The 27,289-nt window shown below is 40.7% G+C and overlaps 1 protein-coding gene across 1 annotated transcript; it reads right to left on the bottom strand.

The window, feature by feature from the left end:
• Window positions 1-599: 599 nt before the first annotated feature.
• On the bottom strand, window positions 600-27,008 carry cltcb (clathrin, heavy chain b (Hc)). The gene is made up of 32 exons (XM_053646502.1): window positions 26,473-27,008; window positions 24,809-25,016; window positions 22,995-23,263; window positions 22,526-22,687; window positions 22,295-22,408; window positions 21,969-22,142; window positions 17,505-17,702; window positions 17,208-17,408; window positions 16,623-16,775; window positions 16,251-16,373; window positions 15,998-16,135; window positions 15,679-15,843; window positions 14,215-14,395; window positions 13,936-14,099; window positions 13,721-13,846; window positions 13,453-13,595; window positions 13,099-13,333; window positions 12,728-12,850; window positions 12,467-12,612; window positions 12,168-12,351; window positions 11,123-11,315; window positions 10,507-10,664; window positions 10,215-10,379; window positions 9,947-10,054; window positions 9,651-9,818; window positions 9,304-9,453; window positions 9,003-9,134; window positions 8,785-8,895; window positions 8,414-8,584; window positions 6,805-7,026; window positions 4,277-4,352; window positions 600-1,780 (listed from the first exon to the last, which is right to left on the bottom strand). The coding sequence occupies exons 1-32, from the start codon at window positions 26,512-26,514 to the stop codon at window positions 1,650-1,652; spliced, it is 5,034 nt and encodes a 1,677-aa protein (XP_053502477.1). The 5' UTR covers window positions 26,515-27,008; the 3' UTR covers window positions 600-1,649.
• Between the last annotated feature and the right edge of the window lie 281 nt (window positions 27,009-27,289).

Raw genomic sequence — 27,289 nt, 5'->3', positions numbered from 1 at the left:
CACACATATAAATATATATACACACATACATAAATATATATACATATATATAAATATAATGTATATATATATTATGTATGTATGTGTATATATATGTATGTATATATATGTATGTGTGTATATATATATATATATATATATATATATATATATATACACACACACACACACACACACACATATCCAGTTTAGGTTCATGCTGGTTTTAGTACAGAAAAAAATAACAGGTTTAAAAAAAAAAAATCTGCTTCCTGTTTCTGAGTCTTCTCTTATTTATTCCCCCCCCCCCCAACTGAGCGCTAAATCCAAACTAAAAAAACAAAACAAATAAATAGAAACCATTATAGAAATTCTAATGGTTCCCACTACAAATACCTTTACAAACCATCAGCTAACATGCTACCAATATGAGGCAACAAATGACCGGTAGAGACCCACAGGGACCATTACAGTTTCCATTAAAACCAATACAAGTCCCAGTAAAACCATTACAAATGCTAAGAGGGTTTGGATTTGTTTTCCCCCCGGCCCCAGGGATCTGTGCAGTGCTGCTTTTTCATGCTTTGCGAGACAATAAGACCAAGTGGAGGATTCACTGATTAGATGATTTTTTCAACTTTAATGTGAGCAAGTTTACAATCAAAGCCACCAAAAAAACGTTCACAATCCTGTAAATTCGTGGAGCTGGTGGTGCCGAGTGCAGTGTGTCACACGCGCCGGAACTTACAGGACGAGCACGGGACCCAGCTCGACACATCCGTTCTTCTGTACACTCCAAAGCTAGAACGTAAGCTAGAACAATCACAACACCAGGCATACACAAACCTCAAATACAGAGAAGATGCATGGTGAGTAAACACACACAGAGGTCAGAAGAATAATCCTTTTATCGCTTGCTCGGTTTTTTTTAATGGAAATCACACAAGAGCACTGTATAGAACACAACAGGAGTTCGCCTGTTACACACGGAGTGAATGAAAGGAGGCCGACGCTGACACACTCGATGAGTACGCTTTCATGGTAAGGGATTAAAATTGCTTTCTATAATCATATGTCTGTATGCACATAAAATTCCATACAGCTACATACCTGTGTAGAATATCTGATTATTACTTTAGTGTTGCTAAATGGATGCATATGCTTCAAATATTTTTTTTTCTAAACTTTTTCTTTTTTTCAGAATATACAATAATGAAGTGCATTATACAGACAGTGTAAGCGTTCACATACAGCACATCAAAATTAGGAGATTCTACATAAGTTTTTTTTTCCCTCTGATAGAGTGCAAATCAGATGCTTCACAACATGTTAATAAGGTTAATTGCTGTTCTCAATTTCACGTACATACTTCACCAATTCCCCCACTTAAAAAAAAAAATAAAAAAAGGAGAAAAAATCAATAAGGTCACAAAATCTGTTATATAAGTAGGCTTGAATATGGAATGTAACAAAGGAATTACTTTCTTTAATAACTCAAAATAAAAAGGAAGTCCTTCAATGCATTTTAGAGAGAGAATCATTTAAAATGCACAAGTCTGATTTTGCAACACTTCTGTGAATAAAGCACAATGAGCAGAGGGGAGGAACTGAAGGAGAGACGGACGATGAGAAATGCAGGCAGGGGTGGGTGTTTTTGGGGGGGGACGGCTCTACATGCTGTAGCCGAAGCCGGGCTGCGCTGGCTGACCATAGCCAGCGGGGGCGCCGTAACCATAGCCATAAGGCTGTTGAGGAGGAACGGCGACACTTGGGCCTGCAGTGAGCATCAGCTGGGGCGTCCCTGCAAGTTTAACACAAATCAAATCAATCGATCATTTCATAAAATTTTTATTTTTTTTTTAAAATTGTGCAAGTCATTAATTAAAATGGAAACACTTCCCATGGTGCGAGTCAGCCCCCTTTTCCTAGCTGACGTAACTGATTTTAACGGATGTTTTTAATTTGAAATAACTACACGCGACACTTAGCTGTGTTTCCATCCAAGCTGTGAATTTAACTTGGAATTTCACGTAATACATTTGCGAATTAAAGCACAGTTTCCGGCCCATGTGATCAAGAGAGCAAAATAGTCACTTGCAGGGGAAAATGGCAAAATCCAGCACACCCCGCAACATTCGCAAGAGGTTGCGATTTTTCTAAAATGACAGCAGATTTTCCACAGATTTGGGCCAAGACGTGTCACGTGGCTTCAAGTAAAAAAAGGTCTTGTTTACCAAACATCACCGTGAAAAACAATTTAATGTAATTTCACCAATTCAAGTAGTTTCCTGAGGTGGGGGGGGGGGGGGGGACCCCTCTGCAAGTTGCAGCGCAAATTTTGAAAAAAGCCGTGGCAAAAAAGCAGTGTTTTTTTTTATTATTCAGTAAATGCGTCTCCATTGTAGTTTATGCATGTAGTTTTATTGAAAAATAAATAAATAAAAGTTATCCACCTCAATAAAAGCATACACAAGTTTGTTTAAGTGCATTTTGGAGATTTTATTCAAATATACATCTTACCGTAATTTCCGGACTATAAGCCGCTACTTTTTTCCACACGCTTTGAACACTGCGGCTTAAACAACGATGCGGCTAATTTATGGATTTTTATGGGCTAACGAGCTTCATGCCGCCAAAACATTTAGCCTCGTCACATCGGACCAATGAAATTACCGAACAGGTCACAGTGGACCAATGAAACGGTTCGAATTAAATCAAACGCGCTCACACTAAATTCTTCAGATCAGTCATTTTGCGCTTCATGCACACACCCTCATCATGGAAAACACACGAAGAAATGCATATGATGCAGCTTTCAAGTTAAAGGCGATCGATCTGGCTGTCGAAGAAGGAAATAGCATGCGAAGAGCAACTTTTGCTCAAGTCTGCCAGTGGATCCTAACAGCGTGGAGCAGTGTCAAAAAATCTACTATCACCAACGGGTTTCGAAAGGCTGGACTGCTGCGTGATGAAGAGGACAGCACAAGCTCAAGGGCGAATTTGCCTCGAGACGTAAGTGACCTTGAGAGCGACAACGAAAGAGAGACTGAGGAAGTGTGTGACAAAGTACCGGTAATTCTGAGGCTGTTCAATTCTGACACTGAAGAAGACGACTTTAGTGGTTTTAGTGCGCAGGAGGAAGATGAAGATAGCGATCAGTGACTTTTCCTGGTAGGCAACTGTATTTTTTATTTTTTTTAACCAGCCGTTTTACAGGCACTGTTCGGAAAAAAGCATTTACGGTACGTATTTAATTAAAAGTTAAAAAAATTCTTTGTGTAACATCTTTCTGTGTAAATATCTCATGTTGCAACGTGGACACCTGCGGCTTATAGACAAGTGCGGCCTATATATGTACAAAAAATTTTTTCTTTTTAAAGTTAGTGGGTGCGGCTTATATTCAGGTGCGCTCAATAGTCCGAAAATTACGGTAGTTACACCTAAAACTAAATTTTTTAAAACAGCTTAAAAACTGTTTGGATAAGGTAGAACTCCTTTTGATGAAGCACAGTCAAGATGGATATTTGTGTGCTAAATTACACACACAAGGGTGAACAAATAAAATCAGTATCTAAACCCACCCGGCCAGCTAAAACTCTAACGATGCCCAATTACCCAGGTATTATGACTGCATCCTCAACAATAATGCAGAACATGTTTGGATTACATTTCGCCTATGACTTGTGGTGTAACAAATCCTGTTATTTGAGTCTTGCTCACGTCTGTCTAGCATATGTTAAAACTAATTAACATGCCTAGTGGATACCAACAATACCACATCCTCGGTTTATACTTGAACATTGCTGCAAAAAGGTGGTCAAACCAGATACTGAAAGCAAAGTTCACATACGTTTCCACTCACAGATATGCAACATTGGATAATTTTTCCTCAATAAATAAATGACCATGTATAATATTTGTCTCATTTCTTTATCTGGGTTCTCGTGGTCTACTTTTAGGATTTGTGTGAAAATCTGATGTTTTAAGTCATATTTAATCAGAAATACAGAAAATTCTAGCACCACAGTATGAAGCAATTAAACCATGTTACATTTCATCAAAAATATCAATGGAAAATGTTTAACAGGAAGTAGATTTTTTTTTTTTTTTTTAAAGATAAAAAAAAAAATTCTATTTCTCTGGTTATGAGTGATCTAGACCGTCCCCTCACATTATCTACACGGATGCTGATTGAAAACGATGACGTGCAGTTACACCATTCATTTAAAACATTATTTCATAGGGAAATAGTACCATTTAGTGACTTAAAGGAGAAAAAAAAAGAGGAAAGTCATACCATAAACAATGGGTTGTGCCTCTGTGGCCTGCTCCTCCTCTTTCCTCAAAGACTCAGACGCGTCCAGCTTATCGACCTGAACAAGAGACAGGAAAAGAAGAAAAAAAAAAAAAAGAAAGAAAAAACAAGATAACTAAGAAACAGGCTGCCACCCGGTGGCAAGAACATGAAACAACAGTCTGGCCTTCCTGGTCAACCAAGAAAATGACTGATGGATGGGACCATTCATGGCAGATGCTTAAAGCCAAGCTTAAACCAAGGTGCAAATGCTTTTAAAGCCGAGCGCAAGGGCACAAAACCAAGCTCCTTCCACAACAGTCCAGAACTGCCGGTGAGCATGGATTCTACTGAAGAATCATCTCATTTCTGTGTTTGACAACACCAACACATGAAATCGCATACAGGATGGGCTTACAAATTGCAAAGGGCAATACAAAAAACACCCGACTTTGGCTCGGTAGAGTTTGCTGGTCCCCCCAATCAGCCACTGAGTGTTTCGATTGAATAAACTGTGCATATGTAGAAAACAGAACCCTGTCACCTAAACAGAGCTTTTTACGTGGCTGATGATAGGTGAGGTTAGGTGAATCGGATATTAACACGCATTTGGTGTATAAGAACAGGGGCTCCAAAGACAGTCCTGTAATTATCATCATCAATTGGAGGTTTCATTACAGGGGAGGAAGGAAAAAAAAAAAAGAAAAAGGAAAAAAAAGGAAACTTACGACTCAAATAATGAATGATCATATCGTTGCCCATGACAAAAAATAATAATTCGTTACATAATTAATTCGGAAACCCTTGATAGGAGACCTTGATAGTTCAACTAGAGCACAACAATCAAGGGTTGCCGCTGCTTAGGATGAGTGCATGCTATATGATGGGTTCAGTTCTCTACATACAACTGGTGTTGACACTATGCTCGATGGCAATGTTGTTGAGCAGGCTTGAAAAAAAAAAAGATCAGCAGAGTCAAAATTTTCACTGAAGAAAAAAAAAGAAAGAAAGAAAAAAAAAAAGAGGGGGGGGCTGGGGGAAGACGGACATGCCAGAGGAGTAGCTGTTATTTGTTTAGTTACACAGTTGTGCATGAAAGAGAGGCAGAGTAGAAGAGTGAAGAAAGAACGACAGGGTGAGATGGATTCATACAGCCATTCACGGCTTCCAAACGCAGGCACAGCCAACAGCCATGTTTCCCTAACGTCTCGAAAGATGCTAATCGACGAACGTAAAAACGCATGCGTGTGAAATCTCCTCGGCATACGCTTCTGAAGGACCACACTTTCTCATTACTTTAGATTTGAGATTTCACATAGTAATGACTACAAGAATCCTGAAAATGTGGTCACTTCTTCCAGGGTTTCCTCACACATAAAAATAAATAAATAAAATAAAATCACCTGTGTTGCAGTCTACGACCCGGATTAGTGGAGGAATTTTAAGCCGATTTAAGAGGGAATGGTCTTTTGCTTCAGTGTATGAAAACCAATACACCGCTGACACACATTCGTTTGAGCGGGCGAAATTGGCGGCTGCATGAGGAGCCGATAATAGACTGCGGGTTCAGCGAGGTTAATGATAGGTCGTCGTCTACAGGTCAGAAAAAAGAGTTGCTCGCTACTGCAGCATCTGCTCGAAACATGGTCAGTACTCTAGAGGAAACTTGGAGGAAAGTCTAGTCAAGGTGTGGTTTTTAAAAGCAGCAGAGTGATAATGGGAGGGGGGGAGGGGGGAGAGAGGGGGAAAAGAAAACTCATGCAGTTTCCCGAAGTTTCAGTCCTCCAAAACTACACAAGTTAAAAAGGGAATAAGAGGCAGCCTTCACCTTTTCCTTAATTGCATCAACCTGAAAGGGAATTTAAGAGTAGCAGCTTAAGAAAATAAAGCAGACTCAACAGACCAGCATTGAAAATGCAAAGAAGAGAACAATTGCAGAAATCAGCAGTAGTGTCACCAGAAATATATAGCAGGAGAAAAAATAAATGTAATTTGTGTGTCACACGTTGATTTTTAAATTTTTTTAAAAATTATTTATTCAACACATAACTACGCACAATTCATCCAATTTCACAGTGAACTTTTGGGGTGTAAAAGGTTTTTACTCCAGTTTTTATAGAACTGAAATTAATTTAGAGCCCACTAGGTGTTCGTATACCGTATTTACAGTGACTTAGTAAATATGACGGATTTTCCTGTTTTTAAGCAAAGACTTATAACAGCTGTGATGTATGAAAAGACTGAAGACTCCCTGTACTTGCAAAGCAAAACCCTCTCAAATACACACCATGAAGAAACAAACTTTTGGATTTCATGGACAGAGTGAGGAGATGACGTAACTGTAATGATATAATTAGTAAACGAAACAAATGAAATCATCATGATGGGCCTTTATTTATTTATCTATCTATTATTTGACTATATGACTTGGGCTTGAGTGCTTTTGGATAACATGGTCGGTGTACTTTCACGTTACACAGTACACACTGTGGTTACGTGAGACTACAGAGCTGCAGAGTGTGGTGGCTCACCTTGCTGAGGTACTCCCTCATGACCTGGATGAAGTAGGGCATGGAGAAGTCCATGATGTTGTGCCTCCAGGCCGTCTCCAGCACCACGTCGGGCCGCAGGAGGTCATAGCACGTGAAGAGGCAGGCGGCAAAGCACTCCTTCTTCTCCTCCTGTAGGAACCACTGCAGCAGCTCTTCGGCTAGCTCGGTGTCCTTCGACTCGGACGCATACTGCATGGCATCCTGCAGAGCGCGCGCGCGCACACACACACACACACACACACACACACACACACAGAGAGAGCATGGTACGTCGCTCAGATAATTTGACGCTACACAACTTTCAGAAATCAGCCTTTTACAGGAAGTCCTGGTGTGATTATTTTGTGCTTCAGTGAACAACTTGTAGAGCTAATAAAACCACTGTGTAAGCACTTCCTCCATTTTGTTTTTCCTCCAGGAAACGGATACCGCAGCACTCTTGTTTTCTATTGGCTCCTGTTTCCGAGGTTCACAAGGTTGAAGCTCGTCTATCTTTTTTTGTGAAGTTAGCGGTTTCACAGCATATAAGTGCTGAGAAGGCACATGACTAAATAAAGCACCGTTGTGAAGAAACTCTCGTAGTTTTTTTTCTTTCTTTCTTTCTCCTTGCTAGGTATAAATATCATGATCACACCACCCTTTGAAAGTATAATGACAAAACTCTTGGCCATATAATTCCTGTGCACTGCTGGGAAAGATGCTTTTGATTTAAAAAAATTTTTATTAATTTTTATATTTTATTTTTATTAATTACTATAAACCACATGCATCACATGACAACATTTTAAACTCAGTATCATCATCGTACTATGGCTAAATTATACCGTCCATATTATTTCTTGGAATGGCAGCTCATCATACGCTGTGGTGTCTGAACCAACAAACACTGGGTCAGAACACATCTCTCAATTTCTCACACGTAAAAAGGGAGCATACCTTAAAAAGGATGCTTTTCGCATCTCTTTCTTTTCATTTCGTCTTTTTTTGGCTGCTGCAGTAACACCCTAATTTCTCCATCTGGGGATTAATAAAGTATTATCTTTTCTTATTTTGTCTTATCCTCCCGTAAGTCAGTGACTAGGAAAATCAAGTCCCCATGAAACCAAAATTGAAGTTTCAATGTGTCTTTTAGTATGAACATGTTCACTTTAAGGTGATCTATAAACTAGTGCGCTCCAGAACAATATTCGTGTTCAAAATTTACACGGTCTCTCTCTCTACCACCGACATGGATCGACAACTTTCCATGATGTCATTCTGCATGTCAGCTTCTCGTCAGACTTTGTCTAATCGAATGCTCTCTAGAATCTAAAGCCTCCCACCTCCACCTTTATAAAAAGGCACGGTACTAACAGTAAGGGAAGCTAAACGATATTGGCTATTAAAAAAATAGGGGGAGGAGCCACTAGATATATCCCACCCTGACTTCCTGTTTCAGCAGAAATTACATCAATATATCGAATAATGCAGAGCCTTTCAAGGCACTTCACGGGGACTTTAAATAAGCAGTGTGGCGTACATGTTGTACGATTACGACCGGTCGCATAAAATATGAATAATAAAAAAAAAAAAAGCAGTAAATGTAAACCTTGTAGAGTTTATCCTTCTTGCAGAGCTCCACGCTTTGCTTCCAGCGGTTGTTGCCTTTGAAAAGGTAGGCAGCAATTCTCCTGAACTCAATGAGCTCGTGCTTCTCCAGGCTCTGGGCCAGAGATATGTTATCAAAGTTGTCATAGGCATCGATGGATGTACGCAGAGCCTGTGTGACACAAGACAGACAAGAAAAAGATTTTACCCCTATATTTCATATATACACACACACACACACACACACACACACACACACACGCATACACACGCATACACACATACATACATACATAAAACGTTAAAAGATAGTAATGCCTGGCTTTGTATAGAAAGCGATAAACTTGAGAGCTTGTGCTCTAGACCTCCTACCTGGTAGTCCTCCTCGATTATGAAGAGATTGTTTAGTGCTTCATTGACTGATTTGTTGTTGTGGTTCTGTACAGATCGCAGGTACGGTTTAACCAGAGGCAGCTGTTTAACCTGAAAGATTCATTAAAACAGAAAAATCAGGATACGCACCCATGCTTTTAATATCAAACACGACTTCAACATGATGCTTAAAAATAAAAAAAAACATCTTAAAATACCTTAGAGAAGTAGTTAACAGCACGTGTATGATCAAGCCTTGGGGACAGAACGATGAGCAAATCGTTCAGTAACAGAGGCTTGAACTCCAGGTAGAACTGGATGGCTTTGTAATACAGTTCCACGTTAGCCACCTGAAAATACAATGAGAAAAAAAGAGAAAAGGAAAAAAAAACAGGAAGGGAGAGAAGAAAAAAAAGAAGAAAAAAACCCCAGCAATGAGATATGAGAAGAGAGATGCTGTTAAAATGCATCGCACGCATTTAATGTTTTTCCTCAATCACAGAACAAAAACTGTCATACCTTAGTAACAATGTCTTTGAACTGGCTCTCCTTCCAGGCATCTGAAGGGTGGTTCATCATGGTGATGATAGCGTTATCGTATTCTTCATACTTGTCGTAAAGGAAGACCAGCTCGGCCCACAGATGAGCCTGTTCTGCTGCCCGCAAGACCTAGAGCACAGAACACAATGCTGTAAAGCACCACCGACCGGCAATACTCCTATTCACGACGTCCCTATACATAGTTAAATAAATACACTAGAGGGATTCCTAAGAGTTTACTCTTCTTTTAAACAGTGTAGAAACGGGCATAAAATAAGGAGAAGGATAACGTTATTCCTATTCTTCTTATTCAACAGCTATTTTACCTTGGGAATATTGACTCTGGACCAAAAGAGTTCCAGGTGCTCCCTCATCTTCTGTGGTTTGAACTTGGAATAGAGGATGGCCAGCTCAGTGAACATTCCCATGTGAGCACGCTCGAGCCCCAGAGCCGCCTCCAACATGGTGATCAGCTCCTCGAAATAGCCACGGTCCTGAAAGCGAAATTACACACACACAGCGAATCAACATTCCTGCTGGAACACCTAGAAAAGGAGCTCTAATGTACCATTATTACAATAAACACTTAGGCTATGAGAAGAAATCGAGATTAAACTGTCACCTGGTAGTAGTTAATGAGCTCCTCGAGTTCATCAGCATGGACCACGATATGCAGGCCGCACATCTGTGCCAGACGGAATTCCTTCCCATCGACGCAGGCAAAACAGACCTGGGAAAAGAGAAGGCGTCAGTCACGATAGATGGTCAAAGCCTTCATTAAAATAAACCTACAAAGCTCCAGCTGAGGATAATAACCAGTTATTACCCACAAAAACACAGCGATTAGGTGAGAACTGTTTTGGAGAGTGTGTGTGTCCCTGCGCGCTCACCTCTTTCCAGGTTCGTGTACTGTTGGCCTTGCGTGCTCCGTCAACAGCAGCCTGGTACTCTCCAAGGTGGACCAGAGTGGAGGCCAGGCGGCCAAAGTTGGACACATTGTTGTACAGCAGCTTAGCCGCCTCATACATCTTCTCATCGTAGCATCGATCACCGACCTAACGGACAAAAAGAGAACCAGAATGCGGATCTAGTCAACTATGGCATATTACAATCCTGCAGTCTTAAAGGCAGTGTCCTAGCTACTAACTAACTAACTAACTAACTAAATAAAAAGGCTCATACTTGTTGGATGTGGGCATTGTTCGGGCCGTTGATAAACTCCTCCAGTTCAGCCAGGCGGTTGGTTTTAGCCAATGCAAAGATCAGCTCGGTCTCTACATATGACTCACGGGCCTTCTTACGTGCCATCAGCAAGAACTTGACCAAATCCTCCCAGTTTCCTGTGGAAATCACGACTCGTGAATCACCATAATATATATACACACGTCAAAAAAATTTAGCCTATATAAAAGGCTATTTATTTAAACAGACAGTTAAAAATTATTAGAAATACTTTGTTTCCACACAGTAGCAACTATTTTGCTGCACAAACACACGCTGCCTTGAGGTTGAACTAACAATTTTCCACACAATTTGTGTGAACAAAAGAAGGTTGAATTGATTCATAAAATGAGATGTTCATATTTCTATATTGAGAGGAATTGCAGTATATAAATGCAGATAAAACACTGAACCTAAACTAAACTGGAGACTTACAGCGTTAAGCAAATATTTGCTGATTTGCTTGTACATTCGATATCGTATTATTACTTAGTGACTGATTTATACAGACTTTTTTTTTGTGAGATGCATGTATTGCGTGCAGTCTGCGGGTAAGGACGTGTTTGGCTGTACTTACCGCTTTGGGCTGCAGCATGTCCCACTTCCATGTATGCTGACGGGTCATCAGCCTTGATGTAGGAATCGATGGCTTCTTTTACCAGACCTTTCTGCAGCTGAGCTTTAGCCAACTGGCTCCACACAGCAGGCTCGTTGCAGCGTTCAGCAAATTCGTAGGCCCGGTCCAGGTTGCCAATGTGCTCGATCAGAACCTGCCACAGACAAACGAGAGATATTTATATATGAAAGTGAGAGAGAGAGTGAGAGAGAATATCCGAGGCCCAAAAGCAGCTTCAAAGTATCCGAGTAGGGCTGCTGGATTATGGCATAAATCATAATCATGTATTTATTGAACAACTTTATTGTTAAAAAAGTATTTACATATTTTTAACACTGGATTTCATTGAATATAATTCAACTGGAGGAAAAAAAAAATACATAAAATTAAATGAGGGTTTAATTAAATTAATTAAATAAAGCAAGCGGAGCAGGTCAGGTGACACACTGCGGCGAATCGCATAGCCAGAAATGAACTTTACACTTCCTTAGCCGATGAAATTCTGTCTCCTGGTTTAGATCCACCTGTAGCTTCTCACTATTAGTGAGCTCTAGAAAGGAAATAACCGTATTCTGACCGGCTGTCATGACGCTAGAGGAAATGAGCTTTCCAATGATACCAAACGTTATTTATTTTTGTTCCACATCGGACTCCTTCGAAACCAAATAGTATCCTTCTTGTTGACCAAAGGCTCTCTCTCTTTCTGTCATCTTGGCTCGAGCTGAAATAAAAACACCACAGCCTGGCAGGGAGCGAGTTTGGTTTTTTAGGGAGGGGCGAAAGCGCACCGCTGTAAAGAAAAAATAAAATGGCACACGGTTTTTAAAAAGACAAAACGAGAACATCGCGAAACGGAATGCCGAACAATAATCATTTTACATCGATTATTTTGTTTTCATAATCGTCGGAGGCCATGATCGAAATCAAACATTCGACTAATCGCACAGCCCTACATCTGAGCAAAAAAAAAAAAAAATCAAAATTAAAACGGATCCTTGTGACTGACCTGCACTGCAGATGTGTTCACATCAAACTTCCTGAAGATGGCAAAAGCCTCCTCAAAGAGCTCGTTGCTGATGGCGATGTTGGCGATGTCAGGGGCGTCGTAGTTGTCCAGGCGGTTGATGTACTCCATTACGCGAGTGCGATCGGCTTTGATGGCCGTCAGGATCAGAAGGTTTTGCAAGTTCCTGAGCAGCGACAGAGTAAACGCTGAAACCAACAAAGTGACATCTAACAGACGTGCAAAACATTTTTTTGGGGGGGGGGGGGGGCGCAAGGGGGGGCCCCCAAGTGCAAACTAACCTGTGCTCACTGAAAACAGAGTTATCCAAAACAATCTTCTCGAGAAGCTCAATCAGCTCATTAGGCAGATCAGCAGTCATGAAGGCTTTGACTGTAACGGACACCTCTTCTGGGTCCTGGGTCTCCGAGAGTGCAGTCTGCACCACCTGTGAGGGAAAGACAGGGAGAGGACTTGAATCTGGATAAAAATTCATACGCTGTATTTTTGCGAGAAGCCGAAATAAATCTGGGGGGGGGGGGGGGGGGTTGTCACTTGTGTACCTGGTCTATCAGTGGCCTTCTGAAAGGGTTGCTCTCCAGGAGAACGCTGGCCCACAGCTCAGGGTCCTTACGACGCACCAAATACCGAGACAGACTCTTGAAGAGCGAGTTTTCATTGCATACCTGTGAATGGGACAAGACGTACACTTCAAGTTTAAATGAACGAGAGAGAGAGAGGAAAAAAAAAAACAGACAAAAAAAAAAAAAACCCAACAACCATACTTCGGGGTATAAAATCAGCTCGAAGGACATGTTTTGCTACCAATTGATTACCATAAAAGAAATGCTCAAGACAAAAAAAAAAAAAAAAAAAAAAAAAAAAAAAAAGAAGTCAGTTCAGGACGAGTACGCAAGCAGGCTCAGCTCCTTACGTTAATAAGCTCTTGGTCACACTGTCCTCTCTCGTAAGCCACACAAGCCAGATGGGGGTCCCTCTTTTCGCAGTACTTGCCCACGACACGGCTGTCGTAGTACGGGTTCTCTCTGAGGAATCGCTCGGGGTTATTGTTGCTGTCGATGTAGATCTTAGCCAGGGCATTGTGGGTAGCAGGTTCTTCGCATCCCTCATGAATACGGGCTTCCAGCCACGGCAGCAACAGCTTCAGTCTGGCATGAAAATAAATAAATAAATAAATAAATAAATAAATGACGTACATAGTCAGAAACACCTTTTCCTTGTACAGTAGAACCGTGCCTATGAGAGAACTGATGTAGGAATGACGTACCTGTTCCGCTTTTCCACCTCAGCCACCAGCTCATCTGTGGAAAACTGTCCTCGGACCACCAGGATCAGGTTCTTAATGACGTCCTCTGAGCAGTCCACGTCCAACAGCCCACCAATCACCACAGGTAAGCGGCTAGGGTTCACCTGATATGCAAAAAAAAAAAAAAAAAAATTTAAGGCGCAGAGTGTTGACTTCAAATTCACAGCTGAGGCGGCACACATACGGATGCACGAGTTACGGACACTTTGGTGACCAGAGGGGGCTTTACCTTCTGGACGTAAATCTCGATGTACTTCTGCAGGTTGTTGCGGTATAGATAAAGGACCAGGTCGTGGACAAAGTCAAAGCGGTCGCACACGATGATGAGAGGCAGCTGATCGGTCAATTTCGCTTCCTGCATATACACGAAAAACATTTCATATCGGGAGTTTTAAACAAGACGAGCGACAAAACCGAACTCAAAAAGAGGTTCCTGGTTCACACCTTCAGAAAATTCTTCACACGCTCGGCATCGTAGCAGTTACTCTCTCTGCAGATTCTCTCCACCTCTTTGATCTGTCCCGTTTTACAGGCTGCCTGAATGTACTTGAAATGGACCTCTGGATCCTGACTGAAGTTCACAATGGAGCCCAGGAAATAGAACAGACCTGCAAACCACACCATTCAGCCGTATTAAAACTGGAAATCTCTCATTTTAACTGGGGGTTCCACCACTATACTTCGGAAAGTCCAGACATTTCAAGTTTGACATTTGAAGCTTACCTTCAAAGCTCTTAAAAGACTCAAAGAGCTCGGTGAGGGACTGGGTGGTGAGCTGCTCGTGATATTTGGAAGCCACCTGGACGCAGATCTGCAGGTTCTGGCGGATGTTGGCCGAGAGCATGGCTCTCAGGCACTCCAGAGAGTCCTCCACTGACAGGGAGCCAAAAAAGTTCACCAGCCACTGCAGACAAAACACGTTCCACTTGCTTACTTACAAAGTGCATGGATCTGAATGTAGATAAAAAACAAAACACTCGCTCAAGCAAGAACAAAGTAGCACTCAGTGGAGTGAGTCAGAACTGATATCCTGAGACTACTCACCTTGATTCGAATACAAACAAAGCAGCTTTCGCTCATACGGAAACACCTTGGAGCTGGTTGTTAATTATGCGTCCAGATTTATTACTCCGATCGTCACGTTTTAAATTCAAAAGAGCACAAACCGAGCCGTCTGTAGAGCTTTCAAGCATAAATGCAAAATCAACTAAACTTTTCAAACTAGTTAGCTGTATAATCATCTAATCTAATTTATTTAGAGTCAAACGTGTACTTAAGAGGGTTTTTTTTGTTTTGTTTGTGATTTGTACTTGCACTGGACATTATTTATGACTCCTAAATAAAGAGACTAATATGAGAATGTTTTCAGTCCTATACAGCCCTAAGCAAACATTCTTTGTTTTGTTTAGTTTTTTTGCTTTATGGTTTGTTTAACCCTCCTATCACATTATGGTTCAATTTGATCCACTTCCATATCGGAGATATCTGAAATACTGGTTAATCTCTCCTTTTTCTCATTGAATTTTTTTTTACTTTCATCATTTAGGTTCACGAACTTGTATGCAAATATTTAGTCGTATGGCATGTCTCAAACAAGCCGTAAAAGCTTTACTGTTTTAAGCTGTTCTTTGCCGTTTCTGTGCGTATTTAAACTGTGGAAATCATTTTGACCCATAACATAATGGATGTAACTTTTTCCCCCCCAACATAATAGGAGGGTTAATTATTTGAAACCAAACCAAATTGCAAGCAAATACCAAAAGTATCAATTTCAGTCTGATTCATACTCTGTAATCTAATCGGTGTGAAAGCGCTCTAGTCGTACTGGTTTCTTCCTAATCTACCTCCATATATCGCATCACATCACATTTACACTGACAAGTCAGTGTCCGTTACAAAGCCGTTATCTTGTGCTTAACGTGCCTCGGGTTTCTTCTGACCTGGAAAGATCAGAGGCTTCAGATGCAGCGCTCTGTAACACCTGGACACTTCAGAGGACCCTCAAATATTCTGTTCCACTTAGCTCTTTTCCATACACCATATATCGGTCTCTTGAGTATTGGATTTTTGCATGACAGTAAAAGAAGCGCTTGCATTAAAGGGAGTTTCCTGAGCTAAATAAATGAAATAATGGTTCATGAAGATGTGAGAGTTGATGGTTGAGTGCATAGCATCTCGAGTGCCTACCTCAGGGTTGAGCAGGTGGGTGTGCACTACAGCACGTTTGATGTCATACAGGTCAGTATAGTGTTCCAGGGCTCTCTGCAGCAATCCAGCTTTCTCACACAGCTGGGCCACGTGGGCTCGGTCATAGTGGGTAAACATTTGGTTTCCCAAAATAGCGTCAGCCACCTGAAAACACCAACCCAAAAAGAAAAACAAACAAACAAACAAATAAAGTTGTGCAAACACATCACAGCTCTAATAAAGTTCAATGAGAAGATTAGCAAGATGTCCAGCCGGGTCAGTGTAAACGAGAAACAACCAACTGAAGGTGAAAAATGACCTGTGGTGCATGCATCAAGTTCATCTCCAACAGCCTTGTCTGCAGTGGGCCTTCAGTGGGTCGGTTGTTCTTTAGAGCATCCAGCAGGAAGGAAGTGCACTGCTGAATCAGGTTATACTCCATGAACACATCCACAATCTGAGAAGAAAGACAAAATGCATCAATTCGCAAAATTTCTACTCACGACAGTGAAAAAGATGGAAACCGTTACCGTAACAGAATAGAAGAAATATATCGCAGAATGAAAGGACACCTGGGTAATATCAGCCAGTGGTTCCTCATCCTGCACCAACATCTGGGAGAACTGCAGGCCCTGCTCTGGACTGATCCGCATCACATTTCGAAGCAGGAAGATCCAGTCTGGAGTGTAGCCGACCTGCAGGGAGAGAAGATGAAGATGGGAAATATAAAAACCCCATCAACTCTAATTGGAATTGAACTTACAGTATTCTTTTGTTGAAGTGCACTGAAAGTTACTGATCCATCAATATGGATTTAGGAAATACGGAATTAGGAAAGGTAAGAATATTAGGAAACACAGTCAAAAGGCAAGTGTAATCAATACAATGGGTAACAGGCATGTACTTCATTAGAATTTAGAGTCTAAAACAGTACATTAACCCACCTTCTTCGCATACAGTACAATTTTCTGGAACTGGCCAGTCTCGGCAAAACACTGGATGACTTTGTTAGGGACGTTTGCTCTCAGATAGACACTGAGAGCGAGGGTCGGGTCCACAGATTTCACCAAATCACCCAGCTCTTCAGAGCACTCCAGCTGAAACAAAAAGAAATGCAGTTTTACAAAAAGACATAAGGTAAGACCATCAGCCATAACCTGCTTCTTTCAAATAATCTGAATTAGCATTACAGAAGTCAAACGTTTTACTGCAAAGACAAATATATACACACACTAATATATATATATAAAATAAATTTTATATATATATATAAAATAAATTTTATATATATATATATATATATATATATATATATATATATATATAAAATAAATTTTATATATATATATATATATATATATATATATATATATATATATATATATATATATATATATATATATATATACACACATACACACACACATACTATATATATGTATGTATGTATGTATGTATGTATGTGTGTGTATATATATATATTTTTTTTTAAATGCCAGAGGATTCCTATTTAAAGGAGGAGATCTTACCTTATCTTCCTTCAGCCACTTCTCCAGCAGCTGCTTGCGGCCCTGCTGCAGAACGGGCCTGCAGAGCTCCAGGGACTCGAACTTGTTGAGCTGGCCCTGATCCAGCAAGATGCCGAAGTACTGGAGCAGAGGAGAGGTCTGGCCTGGCTGGGCGGGAACACTCTGGAAACGCCGAATGGTGTCCGGGGTCCTCAAAATGCCCTGAGAAGCGACAAAATAAACGTAGCAAAAAATAAAAGTCAATAAAACAACTCCAGACGGAGATGGGAGAAGATGGGAAAATGGTGAAAGCGATACCTTTGGTGCGTTGGCAGCTACTTTGGCAGCCTCGGAGTAGTTGCCCCCTGCGAACAGAGTGTTGAACTTGCGTGCAAAGAGCTCCTCTGCACCAGCCAAGTTGTTGCGCACGGCCATGCGCAGCGCCAGATCAGGGTTCTGCAGGACGTTGGTGATGTAGGGGATGATGTTCTCCTCCTCCACACACACCGACAGCACCTAAAGAATAATGCGGGCAGGTCTTACATAATGTGGAGCTGCTACAGGAAGCAGCGGGGAGGATGACCCATATGCGCATATGAACGAAAAGAGATTTAGGGCACCTTTACTTGGCTCATATACTCAAGACCATACACAGGAGTGATTCATTTGAGGGAGACCAAGTTCTCAGGAGTGACTGAATTTTTTTTTTTACACCACTGCTACAATTTTTACAAAAATGGGAGAACTTGCAACACAAATTGCTTTACTGCCATTGTTAATGATTACTTGTTGAAGCAAAAGTAGCACTATTTGCCACACCCGGTCATACAGTTTAACAGTTCAGGTAAGCTGCTCACTCTCTTCACTCCATATACTTAAAATGCATTCTGTCTCCTCTACTCCTCGAAGTAGTCCAACAAAAGGAACTGATTGCGTAATTTAGCGTCCCGCCCTAAAAATGACTAGCTTTCGCACGTGTTGCAGTTCACACCCGAGTTCACATGAAGCAAACCACAGAAAAAAGATCAGTTTTCACACTCAAAGTGCAAACGTGAAACATAATCACATAGTCTTGGCTGTGACTTTTGGGGGGGAGGGAACTGAGATATTGGGCAAACGGTTAACACGAATTCTTCAGAGGGTTACAGGAAGTTTAAATCCTGACTATGCTACAGACATCCTGGCTGGCTGGGAACCAAGGGAGCAAAATTGGGTGGGAGGGACGACATACTCTTACTCCTCTGTCAATCACAGCGACACTAGCTAATCATGGGCAGCTGGGAGATCATGTATGCGGAAGAGGGTAGATAGCGGTTTCCTCTCTGCGCATCATTAACAGCTGTTTGAAAGGATGCGGTTGGCTGGTTTCACACGTCTAAGAGGAAGCACGTGTTGGCCTTTACGTTCCCCATTTGGTAGCTTTTGTATGATCAGGAAGAGCAGGCTGGTAGGTGGGAATTGGCAAATGACCAAATGGGCAGGAAAGAAGGATCTAAGTAAATTTCTTACCTATAACCATTGCTCATAAAGGCGATTCAGACAAAGCATCATTTTAAATAGGTCCGATTTAGTCTGATTTGATGGAGGACAAAACTATCATTTGTAAACTAACTTATAACTGACTGACTTATTGGTGTCCTTTATACCGACTGTTGAAATCTTTCCCACCATTTAGTGTTAACGGAACCAAATCCTGTCCATAACACTATTGAGAAAACTATTCTATATGCATCGAGTCATCTTCCCACCCCTCAACACCGTAACTAATATTTAGTTATTAACTAAAAGTGTCAGTTATTGAGCAACATATTGAACGTTGCATTGACTCCTTGTTAGTAAAGTCAGACAGCAACCTGAGCTCAGAATTGAACTGAGGACCCCAGAGATGTGAAGTTGTAACTCCACTATTATCTATACTCCACATACACCTAAATGATCAGAGTGTAAATTGCCTTATCCCAAAACATCAAGGTTCTTTTACTCACCTGAGCCCTTTTCAACGTCACCAGGTTTGACCAAACATCTCAACTGCTTACTCCGCCAAACCACGGTGTCATCTGACCATAATAAAACATTCCACTTGTACCAACACTTGGTGAAACTAAGCTGCTGCATTTTGTACGTTGCTCACATGAACAGCTTATTCAGTGCAAAGCTTCTAATCAGCTTTTGATGAAGGTGGTATCTAATAGTGGATTTTGAAAAAGAACCACAAGAATCAACTTTTGTGTGTGTGCGCGCACAAATCTCTGGGGTCTACTTCGTTCTACTCCCTCACCATCATGCTCGCTGTGCATGAGGGCAGTATGGTCATGCGACCACTTTCTAGCAACGTTTGAGATTTTCAAACCTTTATTATGGCTTTAATTGTGATTAATGTTTAACTGTTTAGGTAACTTTATATCCGTTACATGACTTCGGGTCAACGTCTACAGGTCTTTTTTTTCTGCTGAATCGTTGCTTTTGCCTTGGTGATGAAAGATAAAGGGATATTATGTGTGCAACATCATATTTACATCACAGGGAACAAGACCTGGTCAAAGGCAAAGCAAGACAATTCATGTAGAATGAGAGTGGCTTTAAATATATATTTATATATAAATATAATGTTTTGCTTTCAGTGAAGAGAAACATTCGAATTTATGTTAAACATTCTACTGGTGCTGTTGATATGACAATTTGTTTTTGCTAGAGTAAATGTAAGTAGCTTTCTCTACAGTTTGAGCTGAATCAGTCAGTATGTTTACATGGACAACAATAATCCGATATCAACCCGATTAAGACGATACTCAGATTAAGAAACTACCAAGTAAACAGCAATTTCTGATTCCCTTAATCCGATTAAAGTCATACTCGCAGTAAACACAAATCAATTTAAGACGTGGAGTAATTCCTATTTTAGTCGCATTATGGACGTGTATTACAGACATGTAAACACGTTAATCACATTAACGTCGTGTGGGAGTTTTCACTGCATTTTGGCACAGAACACGTACACACACGGCAGTGCTCAACCATTTGATGGCAAGCACGCCCCCCCCCAAATCATTTTAATGAAGGGTACCAATAACCCTGTACAATATTGAAATGCTATTCTTTTCCCTGCTGTTGACAGCAGCAGAAACGACTAGCACCATTTTTACGAGTGGCAGAGGCATTGTGTTTTCAGGTTGTCCGTCCATCTGTCCAAGAATCTGAGGGCGATACTTCCAGAACGAGTGGTTGAATGTTTGCAGGATGTATCTGCAATCATCACTTCAAGCTGCAGATGAACCTATCTGGAATTTGGATCAATTCCAAAACCTAAAGGTCACATTAAGGTCAAACTTTCTCCTTCGAGTTTCTAATATACTTTAAAAGTCCACATGAAATCAAAACTGAAGCTTCGTGGCTTTTAGTAGGAATATGTTAGCATTAAGGTTATCTAGAAGCTTGTGTGCCTCAGAACAACGACAATATTCGTATTTAGAAGATACACGCATTCAAAATTTACAGTCTCTCTCTACCACCGATACGGATCGACACTTTTTAACGATGTCGTTCTGTGCTTCAGCTTTCTCGTCGGATTTTCTGTCCAATCAACCGCTCTCGAGGATCTGAAGTGTCCCGCACCTAACGTTATATATATTTTAAAAAATTATAAATAAAATCACCTTGCCGAAAAAATCGTATCAGTGAGCATGGGTTGTGAACATGTCTTTGGCTGTTCAACGTGTGCGTTTTATTCAGTTTCAAGTTGGTTACAGAGGAAATGGCTTGAATTCATTCTCTTTGAAGAAGGAGGTATTTGTGCAAGCTCACGGTTGTGTGACAGGCATTTTTCCATGGTAAGTGTCAAGTACAACTATTGGCCAAGTAAAAAAAGGGGAGGAGCCGCTGTACATGTCCAGCCCTGACTACATTTTTCAGTGGAAATTACATCAACACATCGAATAACACTGCGAGTTTAAGGGTATTTCTGACCTACAAATTAGTAAGCACGATACTTGGGTGGGTGGCTGGCAGGCACTGCCTCCAGCATCGACTTTAACTTGTTTATAAATACCCTGCACAAGATCTCTTTAGGAAGTGGTAATATATTCAGACATTTGAATATAGAAAGCACAAATTAAATTCACCAATTAAAAATTGGTCTAGTTTATCATCATGACCACACTGTGGGGAAAGGGGAAAAAAAAATAAAGCCTGCAGTGTCTCAATATGTGTAGCAGCATGCTGCAGGGAGAGCAGGAGAGCCAAACATTAAGAGGATTAGAGATCTCATCACCACATCCCACCGTGCACATAATGCTGGAGCCTGTCGCGCAACGGCAGCCACAACTGTAGCTCTAAGTATCGTTGGATTCCAAGGTCCATGGAGCGAGGAGGCCCAGACACAGCTAGAGACAATAAGCATGCAGGCTTTACACAGTCTCAAGACTCGATGCTGTTGGGAATAGGCTAGCACAAAGGCGGACTTAATAACGAAGAGTGGTCATCTTTCTTCTCGCTCACTGCATATTTCATGGCTCGGAAGCCTGCGCTAGAAAATTATTCATCACCTAGAAGCATCAGGTTACAGTAAACAGAGGGACAAGCACGATTCTGTCTTCAGTTCGAGTCTACTGTTTACAGCATGGAAACAAAATCGTTCAGAGGCAGTCCATGGGAATACGCTTACAAATCAAAAGCCTAGCAGGATACAACTCATATCGTTTATTGACAATCCAGGAAATGAAAGTAAATAAATAAATAAATAAATAAATAAATAAATACATACAACAATAAAATGTCACACAATACCTGTCCCTTCCGATTGACACCAATAATGCCAGAAGTAGCCTCGTGAGGAGCGGTGACGAAGATGGTCTCCCCACTGATCCTGTTCATGTAGATGCATGTGCCAGTTTCAAGGTCGTACAGGTGGATGTAGCCGTATTTGGTGATGAGAAAGACCACATCCTGCTTGGGGCTGATCTACACGAGCAAAAAACAAACGTTAACGGCGACGTCCGTAATCTTTGGCACACATCGCTCGACTGGTTATCAAAACACCTCTCGTGATTTGCTAAATTCGGACATCTGTTCTTTTGACACCATGACAAAAACGATTAGAAAGTCGGAAATACCTGCATAGCGACAGGGAAGTCGTTCTGGGCTTCAGGTGGGAAGAACACGTCGACGGCTTTCTTCGGGAAAGGCTGATTGCCAGACGGAGGTGTTCCGACTTCAATAATGTGCAGCTGGAGATTCAGGGGAAAAAAGGGCACGGTGTAAATATGAGCTTTTAATTCACCAAACAGCAGATAAACTTTTAGGAAAACTAAAGCTTTCCTAAAACTTCCTAAAAAGTTTTAGACCTTTCCTCCTGCTTGGCCACGAACGGCGAAGCAAAACAGTGTGGATTCTTCAGCGTTCCCCTCCATCTTGAACTGAGCAAAGCCTGCAGCGTGGCCCTCAATAGGCTGCGACACCTTCCTGTCCACAGAGTACAGCTGCATTGCTCCCACCACACGGTTTTGCTGTGAAGGAATAAATGAAATGAAAAGCCATTAGAAACTAATTTCCTCTTTAAAAACTTTGCAAGGTTTAGGTGAAGCCAAGCACTGGAGTTAAAGTGCTATTATCATCAACATGGAAAAATCCAGAATGTTACAGTCGCATAACTGAGGACCATCGATTTTGTTCTAGCATAGGACCAACTTCAAAAATTACCTCAAAGCAAACTGAATCATCGAGCGAATTATTTCCAGATTTCTTGACCACACCCATATTTTATTTTTTTATTTTTAAAACAAACACACACGAACTGCTGGAACTGAGGCCTACCTGTGCGGAAATCCCAATAAGCAGCAGCCATTTCTGTTTGGCATCGGTGCGGTAGTTGATAATTTGGCAGCCGGCTAAGCTGGAATGCCGGTCAAACACTTTAACGGGCTGAGAGTCGCCTTCCATACTCCAGTGGTAGACTGCGTTATCGGTTACGAGCGCTACGGTGTTCAGGGAGATCCACTTCCAGAACGTAACGTCGTCGGTCATGGTGTGCGCCTTCATCTTGCTCTTCATTTCGATGTTGAAGATCTGCAGGGTTTTCGCGGCTGAAACGCAGAAAACGGAACCGGCTTGAGCGTTTCACCGGCGTCGCCGGTGACTACACAATTGCATTCGGTGTCAAAAAATAAACAAATAAATAAAGAGACACAACACAGACAAATGATGTGTGTTCAAATGTCTGAGACAGGAAAAAAGTGCAGACGGCGTAAACTTAGGACAAACAGCTGCAGTGCAAAGAAGACCTCAAGACCCAACACCGCAAAAACATTCACACACAAACCTTTGCTCTGCATTTAGGCCAATTCTCTAATGTCCTACTGTGATGCTGTGATATTAAATCTTTTACTGATTAAAAAAAATAATTATGATAATTACCCAATTACTCCAATTCAAAAAAGTTTTTAACAATAAATAAATTGGGACTACTTTGGTCTTGACACTATAATTAGGTCTGGATGAAAAACATTTAAATCGAACCAGACTGCCTCCAAGACCTCACAATTGTCTTTGCGTTTGTGTTGTTCTACTGATAGCGTAAAAAAATATATAATAATAAAAACCATTCATTATCACAGACCTTGACATCATGAGGAATGAGTGCAATCTGTTGCCTCGACAGGAGGTACAGCACCGAGTGTTTCTCAGGCAGAACAAAAGCTATGACTTCACCTTTCTGTTCTCACACTTAGCCTACACAAGCACCTCGTTAACAGCTGAAAATACTCCTATGTAATGAAAGTATTGCAAGCACAATGGCAAAATCAGTACAAGACTGGAGTGACTGATGACAAAATTGTGACCTCATTATCAGACTGAGTGATGTGCAGCATTTCAGCACTTTCAATAGATTTTATTCGCAAAAAAATATGTCTAAAAAAATAAAAATACAAAAACCCTCAAAAACTCAGTCTGCGGTTCCCTGCGTCTAAACCGAGGTTCTGCACTTGTTTAGATTTCCAGTCCTGAAAAAGATTTCACATTGCTGGTTGTGAAACCTGCAATTCCCCGCCCCCGCATCGATGCATTAGCTACTGAAAAAGCTCACACATTTCACAAGAAAAAAAGTAGAAAAAAAACCGCACAATTCAGGATTATATGAAATTCAACTCACCGTCTGCAAACATAAGAAAGCAGTAAGGAACAAAAGAAGAATAAAAACAAGCAAAAAACAGACAAAGCATTTATGACAGCAAGACATTTCCAATGAGTACTTTATGACTACTGTTAACATCAATTTACTGCAAGTGTAGGCAGGCAAGTGTCAAGGAGCAGACTTTATACAAAAGAAAACGGGCACAGCAGTGAATATGAACAGAAATGTGAGAAGTGTGAACACTATATACAGTATATGTGTGTATATATATATTTATCTATATATATATATATATATAAAGAAAAAAACTATGTAACCTAGAGACACAAAACATGGTACACATGAATGTTAAGCTAATAATAATAATAATAATAATAATAATAATAATAATAAATTAGGCAACCAAAAAAATAATAATAATGACGCGGTCACGTTATATAGACAGTTTTAAGATAACAAGTAGGACGCCTACAAATCTGCCTGGAACACGTCTTACCTTTAAGAGCGATCACTTTGCTGGCCGGGTTCATGATCGCGCTATCTGCAGAGATGGGCCTGCGGATGGGCGAATTGGGGTCGCTCATGTCGATGATGACGACTTGCGCTTGCTCGCCGACCTTTTCCCGCACGCAGATGAACTTATCCGACTCCATAGTGAGCGTGCTGAAGCCGATGTTCGCTGGGTTAATGCCCAGGTTCTGGAGCTGATGATAGAAGGAAGAGAAAAAAAAAAAGAAAGAAAAATGAAAGATTGAGAGTCGATAGAGGAGGCAGGAGCAGTGGAACGGTATGTACAGGAAATCCTGCTGACATTCTGAAATACTCAGCACAATTCTGGGGCGAAAAAAAAAATCTGTTTTAGTAGAGTGAATTGGAGCAAAATGAGGAGCACACCTGTTATGGTTTTGAGACGTGCCTAATTTTGTTTTAAGGTGTCATACAATAGATTTACATGCATCCAAGGTTTATAAAAATAAACACTTTAATGTGCTCAATTGCAGCATTACCTTTTTTTCCAATCAGCATCAAAAAACGACTCAATGATCCGTTCTAAAGGATTTATTCTAAAATCTCCTCCTTTCAGAGAGCATACTCTGCTCTGATTGGTCAGACGTCCCCGTCTGTTGGGATTGGTCTACCACAGCCAATGAAGACCAGAGGCGGGGCTTTTTGTTACAAACCTACGTGGGAAGTAAGTCTGGAATTACTAACGACTCGTTTCAGCTGTTCTGAATCGTTCCTTCTTTGGGGAATCAATAACTGTTTGTAAAAACGTCTATAAAGTTAAAAAAAAAAAATTCACAAACAGCTCTAACACACTATATGAAAGATATTTGAAAAAAACATAATAGGTGCTAATAATTAATAATAATAAAATAATAAAGAAAAAACCTGGAAGTGTTGAATTTGAAACGTGAATTTTGATTTTAAAAGATTTAAAAATCTTTTTAAAAAAAGAGAGAGGAAAAAAAAGAAAACCTCCATGCACCACACCTTTGCAGATAGATGTTTAGAATAAAGAGATTTTTATCTGCTCAGGTGTTATCACAGCATTACACTCTTTACAATGAAATATCTGTTTGTCAGAGCTCTAATCGAATTAAATACGAAGGGACAGATGTACAATATGGAGGAAAAAGAAAATAAATAAATAAATAAATAAATAAATAAATAAATAAATAACAAACAAACAAACAAACAAACGGAACAAGCGACATCAAACTAGTAAGCTTTATTTTCAGTGACAGCGGGGTTCAGGATGCCTGGGCCGCTGGCTAATATTTCCCCAGGCTAGTCACTGAGTCAATAATTTAGCTAGTCAGCTGAGCCAGCGGTCTTTTAGCACACTAGCTCTAGCTGTCTAACGCAAATGTAACCAATTAACACTGTTCAATATAGCGCAAATATAATTCCAGTAGTCGATTTTCTATGCTATTTTCCTTTATTTTGTAGTTAATCTGAATATTAGTCGCCTAATATTAGTAAACCTATACGAGGTCATTCATTTGACTCGAGCCTTCAAAGCTAGCATAAGGCGGACTAGGTATGCTAGCAAACTCAAATCGTTCAAACTCATTCGAAGTTTGTTGAAAAGCTAATCGTGGTATTTTCGATATAAATATATATTGACTATGCGTTTTAATCGTATATGAATCTTACCTGCAGGTGCTCCTGAAAGCGAATAGGCAGGATCTGAGCCATGGTTAGTTTTCTGCTCTCCCGGCCAGATAGCTAAGCTAGCTACTCACTGCGACCTCCTCCACGGACACCGCAATCAAACGCCGCTAAAAAATGTTTTTATAAAGAAAATAACGCGCCGAACAGGGAATAGAGAAAAACTTCAATTGATGAAGGTTGTTTTGAGGTGTTATACGAATGGCACCGGTCCTGTCCCTGTCCCAGGGATGAGTGTTTTCTTTCCTCCACTGCTCGAGACGGAAATCAGCGGAGCCAGAGCTGAAGTCCTCAAACCCGCAATGGCGGCGGAAACGCAGGAAAGCCTCAACGCGGAAGCGTCACGACGACGAAGGACAAAAAACATTCAACCATTTTATCGAACTAGAAAGAGTACCAAATTATTATTTTTTTCGAATAATGCTCGGATATATTTTTTTGCACAAGAAACTTTTATAAACAGGAGGGTTTTTTTTAAATATCGAGTGTAGTACAAAGTCTTTAATTAAATCGCTAATTTATTTTTTGCCACATCATTCAGCGGATTACACTGACGTCACTTCCGGTGAACTAGAACGGTTTCTCAATCGCACTACCGTACTAAATAGTGTCGAGAAACAGCACGAGACAAGTTGATGTGCAAGATATTTTAGCATACTGTTTAGTGGGGAAGTATGCGATCATGGGCGTAGAACCTAATTCGTATAAAACCCTCGGGTTTTCATATAAAAATATGTTAAATGCATACTAATACACTTTCTTTCTCTTAAAACTACTGTCGCTTCTAGAGCGTGATATATTC

This window comes from Ictalurus furcatus, chromosome 17 (assembly GCF_023375685.1).
Source record: "Ictalurus furcatus strain D&B chromosome 17, Billie_1.0, whole genome shotgun sequence".
Taxonomy (NCBI): Eukaryota; Metazoa; Chordata; class Actinopteri; order Siluriformes; family Ictaluridae; genus Ictalurus; species Ictalurus furcatus.
Note: the sequence above shows the minus strand (reverse complement) of the source record. Positions and strands in the feature narration are given on the sequence as shown.

Coding starts and splice junctions, on each gene's coding strand:
- cltcb (XM_053646502.1), bottom strand. CDS start 26,514: ATGGCTCAGATCCTGCCTATTCGCTTTCAGGAGCACCTGCAG. Junction 9,135..9,303: donor TCAAAGACATTGTTACTAAG/GTATGACAGTTT, acceptor TTGTATTTTCAG/GTGGCTAACGTGGAACTGTA. Junction 4,353..6,804: donor TGAGGGAGTACCTCAGCAAG/GTGAGCCACCAC, acceptor TCTCTTGTTCAG/GTCGATAAGCTGGACGCGTC.